Source organism: Ylistrum balloti, unplaced genomic scaffold, assembly GCF_031769215.1.
Source record: "Ylistrum balloti isolate Yb309-2 unplaced genomic scaffold, AGI_CSIRO_Ybal_v1 Utg369882, whole genome shotgun sequence".
Taxonomy (NCBI): domain Eukaryota; kingdom Metazoa; phylum Mollusca; class Bivalvia; order Pectinida; family Pectinidae; genus Ylistrum; species Ylistrum balloti.
Window position 1 is genome coordinate 802,771 of NW_026782019.1, and position 18,495 is coordinate 821,265.

Genomic DNA, 18,495 nt, shown 5'->3' on the forward strand with positions numbered 1-18,495 from the left:
ACACTCATTACTTGAATGACCTCCTCTTTAAGGAAATTCGTGAGATTAACAAACACTTCCATGTTTTATGTGTGACCATTACGTTATCAATTCTATAGTCACTGTACTGCATCTTCTTGTTTTCCATCACTCAAAAATTGACCAAAAGATATATACTTATAATGGTGTGTGTATCATATTTATGGTAATTGTAAAAAAAGATATACTCCTTTGTTACCTGGTGTGAATTTTGTAAATTGACGAGGTATATATTGGTCTGGTTTTTAAAACCATCAACACTCCCAACATTTAAAAGCATCGACACTCCCAACATTCAAAACCATCGACACTCCCAACATTCAAAACCATCGACACTCCCAACATTCAAAACCATCGACACTCCCAACATTCAAAACCATCGACACTCCCAACATTCAAAACCATCGACACTCCCAAAATAGGCTAGTTCCACTTTAGGAGTCTGTGCCGGCATGTTACGGTTCTGTTGCCTTGAGTTTGGCGGCTTCGTCCTGTAGTATTGTCTCTGTTTTATACGTCTGGATTAATTTCGCACGGATGTGTTTTAAGATCCTCTATTGAAATCTGTGTATGAGGAAATCTATGAGGTACTTTCTTAAATTTGTCAAGATTTGTCACGACACCAACTCTCCCAGTAACATCAAATCGTCTTATATAACTGTAATGATGATAAATACATTTATATCATCTTTTTTATTTTTCCTTTTTCCCGTTGGCAAGCTATATTGTACCTATCATGACATATCTTAGATCAATCTTATAGCTGTAGACACCTAGAGCAGGCTAATTTCACAATTTAATGACACGAGAGGTTGACGACTACTAATATACCTGCTCTTTGCGTGATTACAAAAAGTATTTGTGCCAGAATCTCACATATTTAGTAAAGACAATGAATGTCATAAACAGAAAACAGAAATGATTTCAAACCGCAGAGGTTAAATAGATATAAATAGGTATACCGAAGCTGTGAACAAAAATACGTCTTTGACGCTTGTACATATTAACAAGCTATACACCTTCGCAATGAATTCTGATGAAACTTGGCACAACATATCTAAACTTTGTCAATCATCATGAAGAATGCAGTAACTTAATAATGTATTTAGTCCAAATCCGTTTTCCAATTTTTCGGCATCAGTGCATACCTGTAAGACCTTCTGAGGGAAGGATTTAATTCCTTTCTGATGAAAAAATAAGTTCAGGAATCTGTAAGTTGATAGGCACTTGTGTAAGTTCAGAAAAGCTTAATATCTTGTTTATTTTTAGATGTACCAACTTTTAACATGTGAAAAAAGAACTTGACGAAACGTATAATCTTTGTGGCTGTTAGTTCGTGTTAGGCCTCTCTTAGAATTGAAGATTTCTTGTAATCCTTTTGCCTTTTAGTCATAACTAGGTTACATCTGCTCGCCATACCTGTTTAGAACAAGTATATCAGAGTGTTCTTTGTTAGTCAACGAAAAATAACTTTTCACAAGTAGAACACATTAGAACTGTCTTTGTACCTCCGTGACTGAAATTAGCTTTTCATGATGAATTGGCTATAACAAATATGTATATATTTTCAATGTTTGTATTTTTTTCTTCTCTGTGAGAGTACACCTATTGATCTAGACGTGGTGAGTCGGACCATTATGCGCCATTCACAACGTGATATGACATACCTTGGTTAATAAAACTGGACTCAGCAGACAATATCTACGTATCTATTAATGTTACGGCGATATACAAAGTATTACAAGATACTACCAACATATAAGTAGATCTAATATCATAATCCAAACTCAAATTTAAAAACAAACAAGGCAAAATATGAACAAACAAAAAAATATTTAGATAGAGACTCCTGACAAAGCACAAAGATAATGAGATCAAACGATATGACGGCATCTCCTGCTTTATAATTTTTGTCAGCTTGCGTCTCTAGAAAACCTGTGTTGTAAGTTTGTAAATACATAAACATAAAATTCGACCAAGCGTTTGCACAAGAATCTAAACTCTTTCAATAGATAAGAAATTCTAATCCCAGTGGTGGATGCTTATAAGTTTAATATAAGTCTTGATGATGAATGTCAAATATTACGGGGTACGAAACCCAGTCAAAATTGATTTTTTTTTTTTTTTATAAGTTATGGGTTGGAAATGAAACCATTCGTGTTTCATAAAAAAATAAAGGGGAGGGGGGGGGGGGTAAAAAATACCTTGATTAGCGCATGTCGGGTTTTTAATGTGAGAAACGGAAATGTTACTTGTACAGTGTTATAGTGACGTCACCACAGTGTAATTTATACTCTGCAAGCTTTATTAACTGAAACAACACGTGGAATATCATCTGAAAAGAGAATGAAATGTTCGTCAACGAGAGAACAAGATAATGCCCTTTATCTCCTCTCCTGAATTAGGTGCGCCGTCAACACTGATCGCCAGACGGGTACGAAATTAAAAAAAAACCAACGAATTATTATACATACAAGCTTTAACAAAATGAATAAGTCGCACAAGCGAGATAAGAAAATCGTTCGAATGAGTTATAAAAAACGGTACGAGTTTTTGTCTTCATAGTCGTTAGGGTTTTTTGCCTTGATGTTTTTTCGTTAAAACACAACATGAAAATGATATTATGTTAACAATTTTACTTATTCAATTCAATTACCTGCTATTATTTGAGTCCCTGATTTATTTATTTAGTCTCTAGCTTTACAGTGTCCCAATTGCTACTCGTGGGTGTATATATAATACGTCCCTATGATACTGTATCTTCCTTATGGTACATGTATGTTATGTACTGTGTGCATGGAAATCGTTTATGATATGGAAATTGTTTTTTTTTTTTTTAATATGGTTTTAAATACTTTTTATATATAAAAAAAATCATGATCTACTCCGACATTATCATTTTTACCTTCATAATTTGAATAACTATCCCAATTTGAAGTATTACTTACAAATTCCGGTCCGGATTTTGTCAGACTGTTTTTATATTAGTGTGAATCTAAATTGACCTTTGACCCTTTATGGCATGATACTTCGGCCGGGTTTGTAACTCTTCAGTGTTTAACTAGCGACATGGCAGAAAAACAGCGACTAAATGTAATCAAACGACACATCAAATCCGACACACGTGCACCTGCTCGGACAGACGAGACGCAGTTGTTCTGCGCAGACTGCAGTTCCTCAGATGACGCCAAAATTACGTTCCAGTCGGAGGCACCGACTATTCCGAAACGCCGGTAACGTGTTCAGGTGTTCGCTTCTCCATTGATGAGATATTGAAAGTGATTGACATAATCTGACAACAACGATAATATTTACTGTCCGTTCAAGCTTCATCTTTCGCGATTTTTATAACTTTTTATTTAAAATAGTTTTAAAGCACTTGCACTCAAATCTGGTTTGAAATTGATGGTTTATAGTCGATAAGGATTTTTGTTTGCGTAACACAAGATTAATATATAACTATAAGCAAGGATACTGTACTTATTTGTGATAATTATAAATATATATATATACTGTATTTACAGTTAGCTTCTTCTGTCAGATCACTGACTCTTTCCTCCAATTTTGTATATGAATTGGGCCTAAGTGATACAAATTGCCACGTATATATTTGCATTGACATCAAGAACTAAAACGATTATTGATGCTTGATTGAACATATTGCCTGTCCACCTTATTGTTACATATTTATGCTATAAAAAGGCCATGCTGAAAACTTTTTAATCAGTATTCTGGTCGAAGCTGATGCTACTCTAATTCCAATACCCTGTACCATGTAAGGGATATAAACAAAGACATACTTTTGAAAGAACCGAAAGTACCCGACATTTTTAATAACCTTTTATGTAAATGTCGTAAAACATATTGCGTCAAACAGCCACACTCTCGATGATAAGTACTTGAGTCTACAGGGAACAAACAACCAGATAGACACTTCATATTAAAGACTTCAACCTGTAGATGAATATTTCATAAACAAAAAGTAGGTAAGACAGCAGGAAAAGAAAAAAAAGATACCTTTTCTAATAGGTAACAACAATAAGTATATTCAAATCAAAAGGAAAATCTCTAAAGGTTCAAATGAATTTCAATACACATGTATCTAACCTAAGCAGAAAAAGCATCCAAACAACTTTACACACTTAAACATATAGGAAAACTCCGATACAGCAGACTAGGCAAACTCATTGTATATCATTCATTTATTCTTTTAAATTTGAATTTCTGCCCTCATACTTGGCACTTTCATGATAAAACAAATACACATTAAAAAAGATTGAAAATAGATCACGAAAGTGCACCAAAATTTATTCATATTGAACATAAAGATATAGGTGAAAATTTACTACCTCATAAAAAATGATCGTCATGCAAAATCGGGCAACTCAGAAAGTTTGCTATAGAAGTATTCATCATCACCAATAAACATACATAACATACCTACATGATCTTATGAACATCATAGAAAGTAAGCATAGGTAATATTTTGGCCATTTTATGGAATCTGTAATTATAGTCTTTTTAGGACATGGTTATGAAACTTATTCTGAGGGTATTTCATGTGCATGATCAATAGTCTAGAGAATTACTGAGAACAAATTTATATAAATATTTCTCTAACATCCAATTTCAGTAAGTATTACAACTGATCTCTGTTTTTGTTCACGATATGTTACAGACAAGAACTATTGAAGTGGAATGGTTGGGGCTACAAAGATTCAAAGTTCAACCTTAACAAGGACGGTCAAGTAGAGTTTAGTGGAGAAAGGTAATTCCATTATTTAAGTCATTATGTAACTTAAATGAAACAATATAGACATGATGTTCTAAGCTGATTGACTTGTATATGTGGTGTACCTTTGATGCTTTGATGATAAACAATTCCATTTATATAAATAATAAGCATGTACAATGAAGTATGTCAACAAACCAAATGATGCTCTGGTCTTGTGTTTAACCTTTGAATTGTCTATGCATTTTATTGCTATAAAAGAAAGATTACCAGTCTTAATTTCTGTAGAGGCAAGATGACAAAGTTGTTGCACTTGATAAGTAATATCTATGCTTAGTGAAATGGTTTGTTACCTAGCTGTTTTCTTATATCATAAAAGATACAGAAAACTGAAAAATAAAACGTTCATTCATATGATTATAAGTGGTGTACAGACCACTCTTGTATACTACAAATGAAGGAACAATCACATCTTAAGTCAGTGTTTACACAATGTATGATACTGTTATACCTGTCATGTCTGGGTGGTCAATATTTACTTATGTTATTGCTAGGTATCGACTTAGTGGACAGGTAATGCCACAGCTGCGAGATTGGATGATGGCCACAGTTGGCATCAGTCTGGACCATAAAACACCAGCTCAGGTAATTATAAGTTACAGACAGGACATGTATGTTCAAGTTCAAGTAGTCACATGCAGAGCAACTTCTCAGATACATCATCTGTAGGACAACTGCTCAGGTACATCATATGTAGGGTTACTGCTAAGATATATCAAATTCATGGTAACTGCTCAGATATATCACATACAGGGTAACTGTTTAGGATTATCACCTGTATGACAACTGCACAGGTGCATCACCTGTAAGACAACTGCTCAGCTACACTACCTGTAAGGAAGACAGATGTATCATAGATTACTTTTACAAGATGTATACCATTCACTAGCATTGTTTGAAAAATGAGTAGTAATTGAGGTATGTTGTCCAAAAAGAATGTGAATTTTTTTATTTTTTGTTTTTTGGTTTTTTTTTTACATATTATGATTCATTTTTACTTTTATATGATTATTGTTAGTTGATTTACGTGTATAAACGTAAATGTCAGTAATGGCAAATTTTGTTGGTGATTGCAGCCAGAACTTACAGCAAAAGACATTCCAGCACCAGTAAGGAATGAAGAGTTCATATCAGATCTTCGTAAGAAAGGAATAGCCTTCACAGATGACTGTCAGGACCGACTTTTCCGAGCTCATGGTAAATATGTTATATATCTATTCATGCCTTTTTTGTAAACTATAGTTGTTCATATACATATCAGTGAGGAGTACAAGATTATTTGCTTGAATATGGCAGAGATCAATCTACAATTTGATATTTATTACTTTTTTTTCAACTTTATTGCTAAAATCAGTGTTTCCCACAATGTAAAATTAAAATATTTTCAGAAATATTATGAGTCCCATCAGAATTCTATCACATGCAGGTTTATCACTGATATGGTAGCCATCTTTTTAAGATCAACAATGGAATGCTTTTGTCCCTTAAGACTGTAGTCCATTTGTTACGAAGAATTGAAACTTCCATGTTATTTTCTCAGAAGGGAGATAATCAAAACTTGTGGCTTATGGCAATTTGAAATATTTTTCATAAATAGAAGACCAAACCATCTTAGATTTTTAAAAAATTCCAAACATACCAATGCAATTAAAACAAGAGCTAATAATGTTTACTTACGCAAAATTGAAGTCCAGAGGTATCAAAATTTTGAATTTAAATGCTTGTCTGGTTAACCAAACACTTATAGCAATGTTGTCCACACATGATTTCATGATAAATCAAATGTTATCCAGATTCTGAATATAGCATACTTTTCTCAAAAAAAAAAAAAGAAACCAATTATCAATAAAAATATTTCTTACCAGTAAGTAAAAGAAAATTACATCAAGTTCTAAGAGCTGTAGTAATCCTTCATGCAAAACTCTAAATGATTTGACTCACTCTTAAATCATGTGTGGGTCACAGTCAAACCAGGCTTATGTCCAAGCCAAGGATCAGAATATATACATTGATATTTAAGATGCTATTTGATCTGTTTCAATAGTATGAAAATTGCAGCATTATGTAGTACTCTGTATCAGTATACTACCTGCATTATTGAAAATTTATCATGATGGTTTAAAGTGTTATATTCTAATGTACAGTTACTATGTGTATGTTTTCCAGCTCTGATCAATGTTTATAATCTCCAGACCACATAATATAACAGTATTTTGTCACTCATGTCATACCTTTTTAACCAAATGTGTAAACTGATTCTTTGCAGGTCATACATTACATGAAGTGTTTGTCCTTCGGGAAGGTACATTCAAACGCATTCCAGACCTTGTTGTGTGGCCTAGTAAGTAGACTGTATATCAAATAAAATATGTTTATTTTATTCTTGTACAGGAAGTTGTGATGATTTCAAAGTTTTATAGCCTGTAACTGAAGACTGGCACTATGTAATTTATTATTATATTTTATTTGTCTTCCTGTCACAAGCATGCTGAAGTGATTAATATGATTTTCCTCAATATTTTTTCTCAAATTTCAAATCATACACTAAGCCCATACTATTGAAAGCTATCATGAAATATAGAAATTATTGAAAATTTAAGGTATCTGTCAAGGTTTCCACTTAGGGTGTATCTTTTAAGGACAGTAATATCTAACTCTTACATTTTCTGTGTAGGTTCCCACAATGACTGTGTGAAAATCGTAAACTTGGCCTGTCAGCATAATGTTGTGTTGATCCCATTTGGTGGTAAGTTACTGGTTTATTATTACACATCAGAAAATTTTTTACTATTTTTAAAAAACTGATATTGTGACTTTTTTATATATCAAAACAGATATATTATTGTTTCACTGAGTTTTTCAATAAGGAGGAGTAAGTTTACAATTTTGATGGAAATTGCAGCATATTTCGATATCATTGATTCCATTGTATTCTTTTTTAGTTTTATATCATATTCTTATACATGTAAAGAACTGAGAAGTTAGCATGTTTTAGAAGTGCATGGCTTTTAACCAGAGTTCATGTTATCACACATACAGACACATAAAAGACATAGAGATGATGATATACACAGTGTATTACAGACTCTCATCACGTCATGCTTTTTCTGTATATGTATAAAAGTATGTATGAAAAAAAATCTATCACAACTTTTGAATTGTGGTTTGACTTCAAGGAGGCACCACTGTTTCTGGAGCTGTAGAATGTCCAGAGGGAGAGACTAGGATGATTGTGTCCTTGGATACCTCACAGATGGTAGGTTCACGTTGATAGTCAATCATAACAACAATTTACCTATATATCCTAGGGAATTATTATATTTCTTCTCTTACTGCAAGTATACCTCATACTAAGTCATAAGTATTACATGTACCTCCTTAAAGGACAATTAGTCTTCAAATCTCAACACTTCTCCTTTGTTGAACTGACACACGTTTTTTTTTTTTTTTTTTGTCTTAAGAATTTTTTTCTCTCTTTAATTTTTAATGTTTTAACTATTTTATCATTGATTTTTGTTATAGAACAAAATTTTGTGGGTTGATGAGAAGAACCTGATAGCCAAATGTGAGGCTGGCATCATTGGTCAGGACCTGGAACGTCGTGTAAGTCAACATTTGATTAACATTATCATAAAAAAATTCTTTCTTGATACAGTTAGCACACTTGGCCCATAGGGTCCAATAATTATAGGCTTTGCAGGGGCAACTTTAATCATTATCTGTCAATTTTTTTCTTTAAACAACTTCTTCTTTAAACAACTTCTTCTTTAGAACAATTTATTGTTATAGGATGATTTCACAAGTTCTGTAACATCCTTGTATGAATGTAGCTAGAAAATGTTTTGGGTCATAACACATATAGTAAAAACGTTCTTAGCAACATCTGATGACACACCAAAGACCTAAGATCATGGTATTTAATCATTAATTTTCTCGCAATGAATAAGTAAGTGTGTGTGAAAGGTCAAAAGGTTGGATTGCTCCAATAATTTTAGACATCAAAGTCGTGATATCTTTGTGAACTTCCTGTTATAAATTTCAAAATTGTTCAGGACATTTAATTTTGATCGATTTTAATGGCCAGTTACCATATACTGGTATGTAGAAAATCATATTAGCTTTGCATGCAGGTTCATTTTTTTTTAAGGCAAAATGGTAATTTTCCATAGTTCAGGGAATCCTTTAATAACTAGTTGATATTGTTTGACTGTGTACCTGTATATATACTAACATTGTGACATTGCTGCATTTCATATAAATAGTCAATATCAACTTTTCTACTAGCATTAGTAAGCTATCTTTAATGATTATCAAGTTACTGTTCTATAATAGATCTGTTTGTTTTGTTGACTTGTAGTTAGCCGAGAAAGGGTTCTGTACAGGTCATGAACCAGATTCCATGGAGTTCAGCTCCCTTGGGGGCTGGGTAGCCACTCGAGCTTCTGGCATGAAGAAGAACATTTATGGAAACATAGAGGACTTAGTAAGTATCCCAAATCTCCTGTGTATAGTTATGGACATTTCAAATACTATGTAGAGATGTAGTATAATTATAGAAACAGACATTTCCAAATACTATGTGGAGATGTAGTCTAGTTATAGAAACAGACATTTCCAAATACTATGTAGAGATGTAGTATAATTATAGAAACAGACATTTCCAAATACTATGTAGAGATGTAGTATAATTATAGAAACAGACATTTCCGAAAACTGTATTTTATGATATTTTATCAGAATGTAAATGGTTCATCCTGATATTAATGTGGATTGAATTCACCAATGCTTTGATGACTCAATTTGAGACACCTACTTCAATCTTTATCAACCAACTATCAATAATCATAGACATCATCTATGCACTGGTTTGGGTTGACAGGTTGTACACATCAAGTTTGTGACTCCTAAGGGTGTCATGGAGAAAAGTTGTCAGGTGCCTCGTATATCATCAGGTTTGGACATCCATCACTTCATAATGGGATCAGAAGGTGAGGATGAAGTTCTTATATGGTACAAACAGAAATAATTGATATGGGATAAAGACAGATATGATAGGTGTTGTGATGGGGACAACAAATTGTATTTGGTCTATTCTATATTCCTTAAAACTTTTTATTGAAAAAGATAACTCTTTGGCTGAATTATATATATATTATTAGTGAGCTGTGATATATAGGTGGTCCTTCAGTTTGAAAAAATTAATTATATTTTGATCATCAAATTTTGAATGTTTTTAGAAATTAAATCTGGATATAACACATGAATTAATTAATATCTTTGTTATCTTTCATACCCCAGTGTTGACAGCTATTACTTACGATGTACCTCAAAATCTGTAATTTTGCTACCTTAGTTGTTTTTGTGTTCTGTTACACAGGTACTCTAGGTTTAGTAACAGAGGTAGCTATCAAAGTGCGACCACTTCCAGACTGTAAAAAGTATGGGTCTATCGTGTTTCCAGAGTTTGAGAATGGAGTCGCATGTCTAAGAGAGGTCGCTAAACAGGTAGTGTACTACATAGTCATGTGTTACAGTACTACCAGAAGAAATGATAAAATCATTTCTATTTTTTCATATAAATTCTATAAAGACTAACAGTATAATTGGGGATACATTGTATTTTATATACGAAGTTTTTAAGGTGATTTTAAGGTAATCAAATAGTAGTTTAAGAGTCTTGATTATAACGACATTGTTTATTTTCTACACAGAGATGTGCCCCAGCCTCTATCAGACTCATGGACAATCAACAGTTCCAGTTTGGTTTGTGACTTGTATAAATTCTTCTTCTTTCTCAGTTTAAATGTCATTTATTTTCCCCTGATTTTGAAAACATATGAACTCTTTATACTTTCTTTCACGTCCAAACTGCAGTGTGATGTATAACAAATAAAGGGTTTTATCATAGCTTATCTATACTGATTTTACAATCATGAATAAATGTGGGATTTTTTTATAACCAAATGATTTGATGGAAACTAATTCATATGTTGACTGCCATTCAAAAGTATTCTCGTTACCATAGGCTCTGCACTCAAGCCCGAGAGTGGATCGATGCTGACAAGCTTTGTCGATGGAATCAAGAAATTTTACATTACTAAGCTGAAAGGATTTGATCCAAAGAAACTCAGTGTGGCCACTCTATTGTTTGAAGGTACCCAGCAGGTATGGTTAAAATAATGTTGATTTACTTTTAAAATCATTGATCAGCATATTAATTGCCAGTTCTGTCAAGCGGAAACTCTGTGCTTTAGACAGGAAGGTAGATAAGAATCCAGATAATTACTTCAGTGAACAAGATTTCTCAGACTCTGTGATATTAGATGCTGCTTTCATTTTTTTTTTCTACAATTGTATAAAGAATGGATATGAAGCTGATTATGTATGTTCGGTATTGTTGTATCTTTGCAGGAAGTGGCTGCACAAGAAAAGAAAGTCTATGAAATTGCTTCAAAATTTGGGTAAGTTTCATTTAGACACAATTTCATAGCATTTAAGAAAATTCTGCCAGTAAGCCACTCTGCATATCAAGATATAACATATATATGACACTGTGATTTCATAGTTAACTTTCAGAGACCTTTACTAAAAAAAAAATAGTGGAGTTTTAAATGGTTCACTATTTCAGTGAAATGACAGCAGATTTTCAAAATTCTATATTTCATAATACATTTCTTTCTATTCAAACCTCTGCAAGTACCACTGATTACAAGAAAAAACATGTACTTGTGATATAACCCTATGTTTATTGTCCATAAATACAGAATGTCGCCAAATAGAAGTGTTATGAGTCATATTCATCGGTTCCTATCTGAATATTCAATTTGACAAGTTTAGATCCGGTTAAGCATTTAGTTCTCCTATAGTTAAACATTGAGTTCTCTATAAAGGTTCCTGTAATAACATATACACCGGGGTAAGGGAAACCTTTCTTTTTGTATCACTTATGTACATACACTGTAAAACATCAGTTTTATAGTAAACAGCATGAGTCATTCCAGTCAATGGGATTTTCCAATTATTTTTAACATTAATATCCTTGACAAAAAATATCTAGAATAGAGGAATGAACTTTAATTGTGAATTACAATTGCTATGTTTCAGAGGTCTAGCAGCAGGAGCAGACAATGGAGAGCGTGGCTATATGTTGACATTTGTGATAGCGTACCTCAGAGTAAGAATACAATTCATTAATAACAACATTCTTTTTTTCACTTTTTGTAAAGTTACAGCTGTTTTGCTTTTTGATTTTTTCAGCAACTACTACATATTTAAGGGGTTATGTGACAATCAGTAATTAGAAGGTGACCTTATATAATTCAAATAAGAGAAACGTTTGGTGTATCGTATATATAAATTTTAAAACGCAATATTAACATGTCAACTAAAAAATTGGTGATTGTGATTTGAAATTTTAGTTGCCATGTTATATTCTGTTGTATATATATATATATATATATATATATATACAGGTCATTAAAGTAGTGCATACACTTGTTAAAGGCTGTTGTTAAGATTGAAGTGAGATCATGACCTTGGTTTAAAAAGATAAACCTTCATCACTTTACATGACGTATATGAAAGTGCCACAAAAAAAAAACAATTAAATAATGCTGCCTAAAACATCAAATTCAAACCTGAAATTGATTGTGAAATATAGAAAAGGGAAAGATTTACATGGAGTCCTATGAAGCTGTATAGGAAAACTTGTTCAAAGAATGCCCTCAGCTATATTGTCAACTCCTGACATGTAAATCTAGGTTCATCCAAGTATTTATATCCAAAAGGTGACAAAGCAACCTTCAGGCATTTTAGTCAGCATCATACATATTTCAAATTTATATTTTCATTGCTCAAGGAACACTGTTTGAACAAAATTGAATTAGAAAGACAGCAATATAAAACAACTTTTATTGCCTATAGATCTTCTATTTGCTTTTTCCCTGCTCCGTATTGTATTAGTGTTAGATGTTGGTGATGTTGATACAAACATTTTATTAACTTTAAAGTTTACTTTTAGTGTGTTTTGTTACATTTTTGTTTTGGCATTGAACATTGCCTTATACACTAAGGCAGCTCTGATGAAGATATCTTACAACTACATAATTTCCACAAATACTATGAGAATACCTGCTTTGTTTCAGGACCTAGGGTTTGAGTACTACATTGTTGCAGAATCGTTTGAAACATCAGTTCCATGGGACAGGTTTGTTGTTTTATTGGTTACATATTGATAAAAAGGAAATAAGAGTAATGCCCTTGTGGTACTGATGTTAATGCTAAAGATTTTTTATTACATTGATTGACATCTCTCTATAAATTATAGGTTACTGATACTGCTTTGACGTAAACTTTGTATCTGATTTTTCCTACTGTGATCAAAATGTATAATAACATGTAAATTGATATTGTAGATGTTTGGACCTGTGCAACAATGTTAAGGATCGACTAGAAAGAGAATGTAAAAAGCGAGCAATCCAGTTTCCTCCATATATCACCTGTCGAGTCACACAGACGTATGATGCTGGAGCCTGCGTCTACTTTTACTTCGGTTTTAATTACCGAGGTCTCTCTAACCCCGTACAGATATATGAAGATATTGAGGTAGGCATTGATTGTGTAATTAACATCTTAAATCAATATTTCTCTAAGTCAGATGATAAAATAAATTCAGCTATAAGAAACTACTGAAAAGATACTTCAGAAAATGACAATGTATACGGACAAAGTTGAAATCCTTCATTGTGTTTACAGAACTGTGCTAGAGAAGAAATCCTTGCCAATGGTGGAAGCATATCTCATCACCATGGAGGTATGTCAGAAGTATATGTTGCAGTAGTAAGGATTATGTATGGGGTGGTGGGAGGGGGGGAATAAAAAAAAATCTTGTAATAAAATTAGTTGTCACGGATTGTAACACTTTGGGAGGGGGTTAGTGGGGGTGATGTATGATTTAAATTTGTTACCATAGAAATGTGACAAATCGAAATGTGGTTTCTTGGCTAAGGGTTTTGGCAATGTTGAAATTTATTTCATAACTTGTTGTCATCAAGGAAATGTGACAGTTGTAGGCATAACACCTAAGAGTTGACTTACTGGTAAAGGTCAGGATAAGACATTTCCCTAATCTTAATATTTTTTTTATCATCCTTCTCATAGAAAACAGTATTTGGGGCTCCCTTGAGCAGAATGCCTGATACACGACCCTTGTGATATTGGCTGTTAAGAATAGGAAATTCAGAAATATAACTTACTGTATAAGATTTTAACACCATATTCTCAAACATTAATTTATGGGATACAATATTAAATATTAGTTGTTTGTTTTATGCAAGTTTCAGCAGACTGTGTAAAGTGAGAAAGAAATTTTGAGGATATCATCACGATAATGCAGATGCTTTTTTTTTTTTTTTATCAAATGAATCACAACTATTGTCAACTCTTCTGCTGAAAATGTTATTTTTGTTCCATGCAACACATTATTAATTGTCTCAGTGAGGTTGGATATCTTGTGTATGTCATCATACTTAGAAGAAAGCTCTCCCTGTACAGACAGTTTGTGCTTTGTTTCTTTGAAGATATTAAAGCTCGGTTCCTGTTTCTATTTTAGTCGGAAAGTTGCGGAAACGCTACCTGAAGCAGACAGTTGGGGAGATAGGCCTCGGGACAATGCGTGCTGTCAAGAATTTCATTGATCCGGACAATATCTTTGGTAGTAACAACCTGATGGTTGGAGAACCCAAGTTATAGAATACTGGTTTTATTAGGACATGGTACAATAAAGCATTTTTTTGGAACATTCAGCAAAATCAATAGAATAATATGATGTCACTTTGTCATCCCAATGAACATCATTCTGGCATCCCAATCGATGGTTTTTGTAAAGCCGGTAACTTTCAGGAGGAATTGTGGTACAGAACATCTTGTTATCAAATGCATTTCATTTCAGTTTTTCTGTAGAACATGTCATGTTGTGATAGAAATACAATTGTAATTTTACCTTTTTATTGAGAAATAATACACTCTATTTTCAGAGGAAGTTAATTGAACAAGATATGACAAGCACTGTGAGGCATATATTTATATATATATACACAGTAGCAATAATAGATTTGTTGTGAACTGATCAAAAATATTATGACAAAAATTATAAGGGGTTATAAAAATCACCTTAGTTATTGTTATTAACCAAAATTAGGAATATCATGTTTCACTCTGCCTGGTTTGACTGCTTGCAGATCCAAACCAAGGTTTTGTCTTTATTTTGTACAGAAAAAATGCTCGTAAATTAAGGAAGAAGAAAAAATGGAGTGCGAAACATTTGTGCTACGAAGCTTGTCACTTTGTCCTATAAATGGAACTCAAAGTTTTATTGTCTGTTAAGTTGATCCATGAAGAATTGGAATCGGTTTTCATTCAATACATTCTGTAAAATCTATTGATATCACATATATCTATAACTACTGATCAAAGTTCAACAAGGATAATCAATGACCATTCAGACTATAAATTTTGATTATTAATATAAGAAGCGAATGTGATTTTTTTTTTGAGTGAGTAGTCCGTTCACTGGTAGGAATTTTTCCCATTTCCCATACCCTCAACTATTTAAGTTTCATCCAGAAAATATAAATATATGTGACATGAGATAAATCAGTAGCTTCTTCACTAGGTCATTAAAGAGGATAGTACCTATAAGAATGCCCTTGAATTCTAGACCAATAGCATTTGTTTACGCTCTGATAATTGCCATTTAATTGATCATTGGGCAAGTAATTAAACAATTGATTTAACAGCATCACACAGTTTTGTGCAATATTGTTTAATCAAATAATGTTTTTAGTGAGACATTTATTTAAGTCCAGTGTTTAATACTGCAGAACTGTTAGTTACTTATACATATGTAGGTAGTACAGTAACCATGCATGATCAGGACTTATGTATTATCAACCAAGTCTAATATCATTAAAAATTGGGGTTAATTGGTAAGAATTGAACCAACCAATCCTTATATCATTAAAAATTAGGGTTAATTGGTAAGAATTGAACCAACCAATCCTTATATCATTAAAAATTAGGGTTAATTGGTAAGAATTGAACCAACCAAGCCTAATATCATTAAAAATTAGGGTTAATTGGTAAGAATTGAACCAACCAAGTCTAATATCATTAAAAATTGGGGTTAATTGGTAAGAATTGAACCAACCAAGTCTAATATCATTAAAAATTAGGGTTAATTGGTAAGAATTGAACCAACCAAGTCTAATATCATTAAAAATTGGGGTTAATTGGTAAGAATTGAACCAACCAATCCTTATATCATTAAAAATTAGGGTTAATTGGTAAGAATTGAACCAACCAATCCTTATATCATTAAAAATTAGGGTTAATTGGTAAGAATTGAACCACCCAAGCCTAATATCATTAAAAATTAGGGTTAATTGGTAAGAATTGAACCACCCAATCCTAATATCATTAAAAATTAGGGTTAATTGGTAAGAATTGAACCAACCAAGCCTAATATCATTAAAAATTAGGGTTAATTGGTAAGAATTGAACCACCCAATCCTTATATCATTAAAAATTAGGGTTAATTGGCAAGAATTGAACCACCCAAGCCTAATATCATTAAAAATTAGGGTTAATTGGTAAGAATTGAACCACCCAATCCTTATATCATTAAAAATTAGGGTTAACTGGTAAGAATTGAACCAACCAAGCCTAATATCATTAAAAATTAGGGTTAATTGGTAAGAATTTAACAAGAATTCTGTAATGTCTGAAATAAAGTTTAAACATAAACTGACGAGGTATAAGACATTAAAGTTGCCTCGAGTGGGTAGTTATATATTGGTTTATTTTTGAAGTAAATATTTTTATTTTCTAAGTAGTAGCATGTCCTGGTATTGTGGTAATTCACATGTATATATGATTAAATTATTTCTCAATGGCGTTGTTATATGTACCTTTTAATTATGTAATTTAAATTATTTAGACAGTTAATTTGTTGCCATAAAGTACAAGTGGAAACATTCCCTGGAATGATGTATTATCATATATTGCATAATATGATTATAATAACAATAAGTTAACCTACCAGGAAAATATACATGTATGTTTCAGTTTCACAAAACATGTACATTTAGATTATACTAGGATGTATTTTAATCATGGAGGACTGTAATTCATTGCTATCGATGTATTTCATTTTGAAAAGAATTTTGTCTTAAAAACCAGCCACTGCTAGCAAACCAGTCACCACTGTTGCAATTGTCAGCTGTTAATCTTGAAATCTAGTTTTGCTGTTGCAAATGTTGGCTGCTAGACTTGATAACCAGTCACCACTATTGCGATTGTCGGCTTTAAGTCTTAAAATCCAGTCAATGCTGTTGCAATGGTCGACTAACAGCCACTGTTGTTACCATTGTCAGCTGCTAGTCTTGAAAACAGCCACTGCTGATGCAATTGTAGACTTTAAGTCTTGAAAACCAGCATAGGCTGTTGAGATTGTCAGCTGTTAGACTAGGAAACCAGCCATCACAAATTGTTGCGACTTTCGACTGCTAGTGTTGAAAACAGCCACTGTTGTTGAGATTGACAGTCTTTAGTCTTAAAACCAAGCAACCAGTGTTGTGTTTGTCAGTTGTTAGTCAGTGGTGTGGAAATCACTTTCTTTTATTATTTGTCTCTGATGAAAGATAAAATGATGAACCAACATAGCTCTCAAGCTAGATCGGGATAACTTACAAGATATATCAACCATTTTTCAATTTTATGTGGTTGATGAAAAAAATTTAAGACAAGCTTTGTAAGAAAACAATTTCACTTCTTCAGTCCTAAGCCAAGATCAATATATAAAAATGTTTTGTCGTACAAATATGCTCAATCAATGACAAAACAATCATCCATTGATATCGTTGCTGTCAGATAATGAAACAATTTCAATTTTGTGACCAAGAAAGATGGTAATGGTAGGTGCTATTCATTTGTGCGTCTTTAGTACAAACTTCCTTATATGGCAGAACCGTGTGTCTTTAGTACAATCTTCCTTATATGGCAGAACCGTGTGTCTTTAGTACAATCTGCCTAATATGGCAGAACCTAAGTCACTCCTGGTACATTTGTGATACCTCATTTCCCTATCACAACCACAACACTGGAGGCATTGAAATTACTGATGTTATGTGCAATGCTTGATAGACAAGGTCTTTGTCTTAATAGAACTGTACTTGTTGTGATATGCAGTAGAAGGATAGGTTACTGTCAAGGTACGTCACCCGTATGTCGTTATGTGTGAAAGGTGATTGAGGGAATGGAGAATACTAGTTCCAGTGTGTTGTTTATGGCAAGTTGTGCCTTCCAATTAGTTGGAAGTTATGCACGGGTGTCTCTAAAAAGAAGTTTTCTCCTCGTTCCTGTCTATTCCATGCAGAATCTTGTTGTGACATAATTCATGTAGGACATGTTACTGAATGTTTGTATTTTGTGATTATTTGACAAAACACTAAATAATTAGATGTGTATTAATGATGCGTAATTTTGATCTTTCATTCTTGGAATTGTCTTAATCAAGTTATGTTGTTGATTGTCATTGATTTTTATGAGATGGTTGCCATATGTGTGTACATCAGGAATGTCACCATAAGCATCGCATTTTCACATACTTTTTGCGTATTTACTAAGCT

At 32.8% G+C, this 18,495-nt stretch overlaps 1 protein-coding gene across 1 annotated transcript; it reads left to right on the forward strand.

The window, feature by feature from the left end:
• Positions 1-3,087: 3,087 nt before the first annotated feature.
• On the forward strand, positions 3,088-16,057 carry LOC132546297 (alkyldihydroxyacetonephosphate synthase, peroxisomal-like). Its single transcript, XM_060210020.1, has 19 exons — positions 3,088-3,251; positions 4,697-4,786; positions 5,305-5,395; positions 5,887-6,007; positions 7,077-7,151; positions 7,485-7,556; positions 7,987-8,066; positions 8,333-8,413; positions 9,168-9,293; positions 9,690-9,798; positions 10,188-10,315; positions 10,522-10,573; positions 10,836-10,975; positions 11,222-11,271; positions 11,915-11,984; positions 12,955-13,016; positions 13,225-13,414; positions 13,565-13,622; positions 14,421-16,057. The coding sequence occupies exons 1-19, from the start codon at positions 3,088-3,090 to the stop codon at positions 14,558-14,560; spliced, it is 1,899 nt and encodes a 632-aa protein (XP_060066003.1). The 3' UTR covers positions 14,561-16,057.
• The last annotated feature ends 2,438 nt before the right edge of the window (positions 16,058-18,495 follow it).

What these genes read in the sequence shown, in the direction of transcription:
- LOC132546297 (XM_060210020.1), top strand. Translation starts at nt 3,088, where the DNA reads ATGGCAGAAAAACAGCGACTAAATGTAATCAAACGACACATCAAATCC. An exon ending in CCGACTTTTCCGAGCTCATG is followed by an intron (nt 6,008 to 7,076) that starts GTAAATATGTTA and finishes GATTCTTTGCAG; the next exon opens with GTCATACATTACATGAAGTG. An exon ending in TTGTGATAGCGTACCTCAGA is followed by an intron (nt 11,985 to 12,954) that starts GTAAGAATACAA and finishes GCTTTGTTTCAG; the next exon opens with GACCTAGGGTTTGAGTACTA.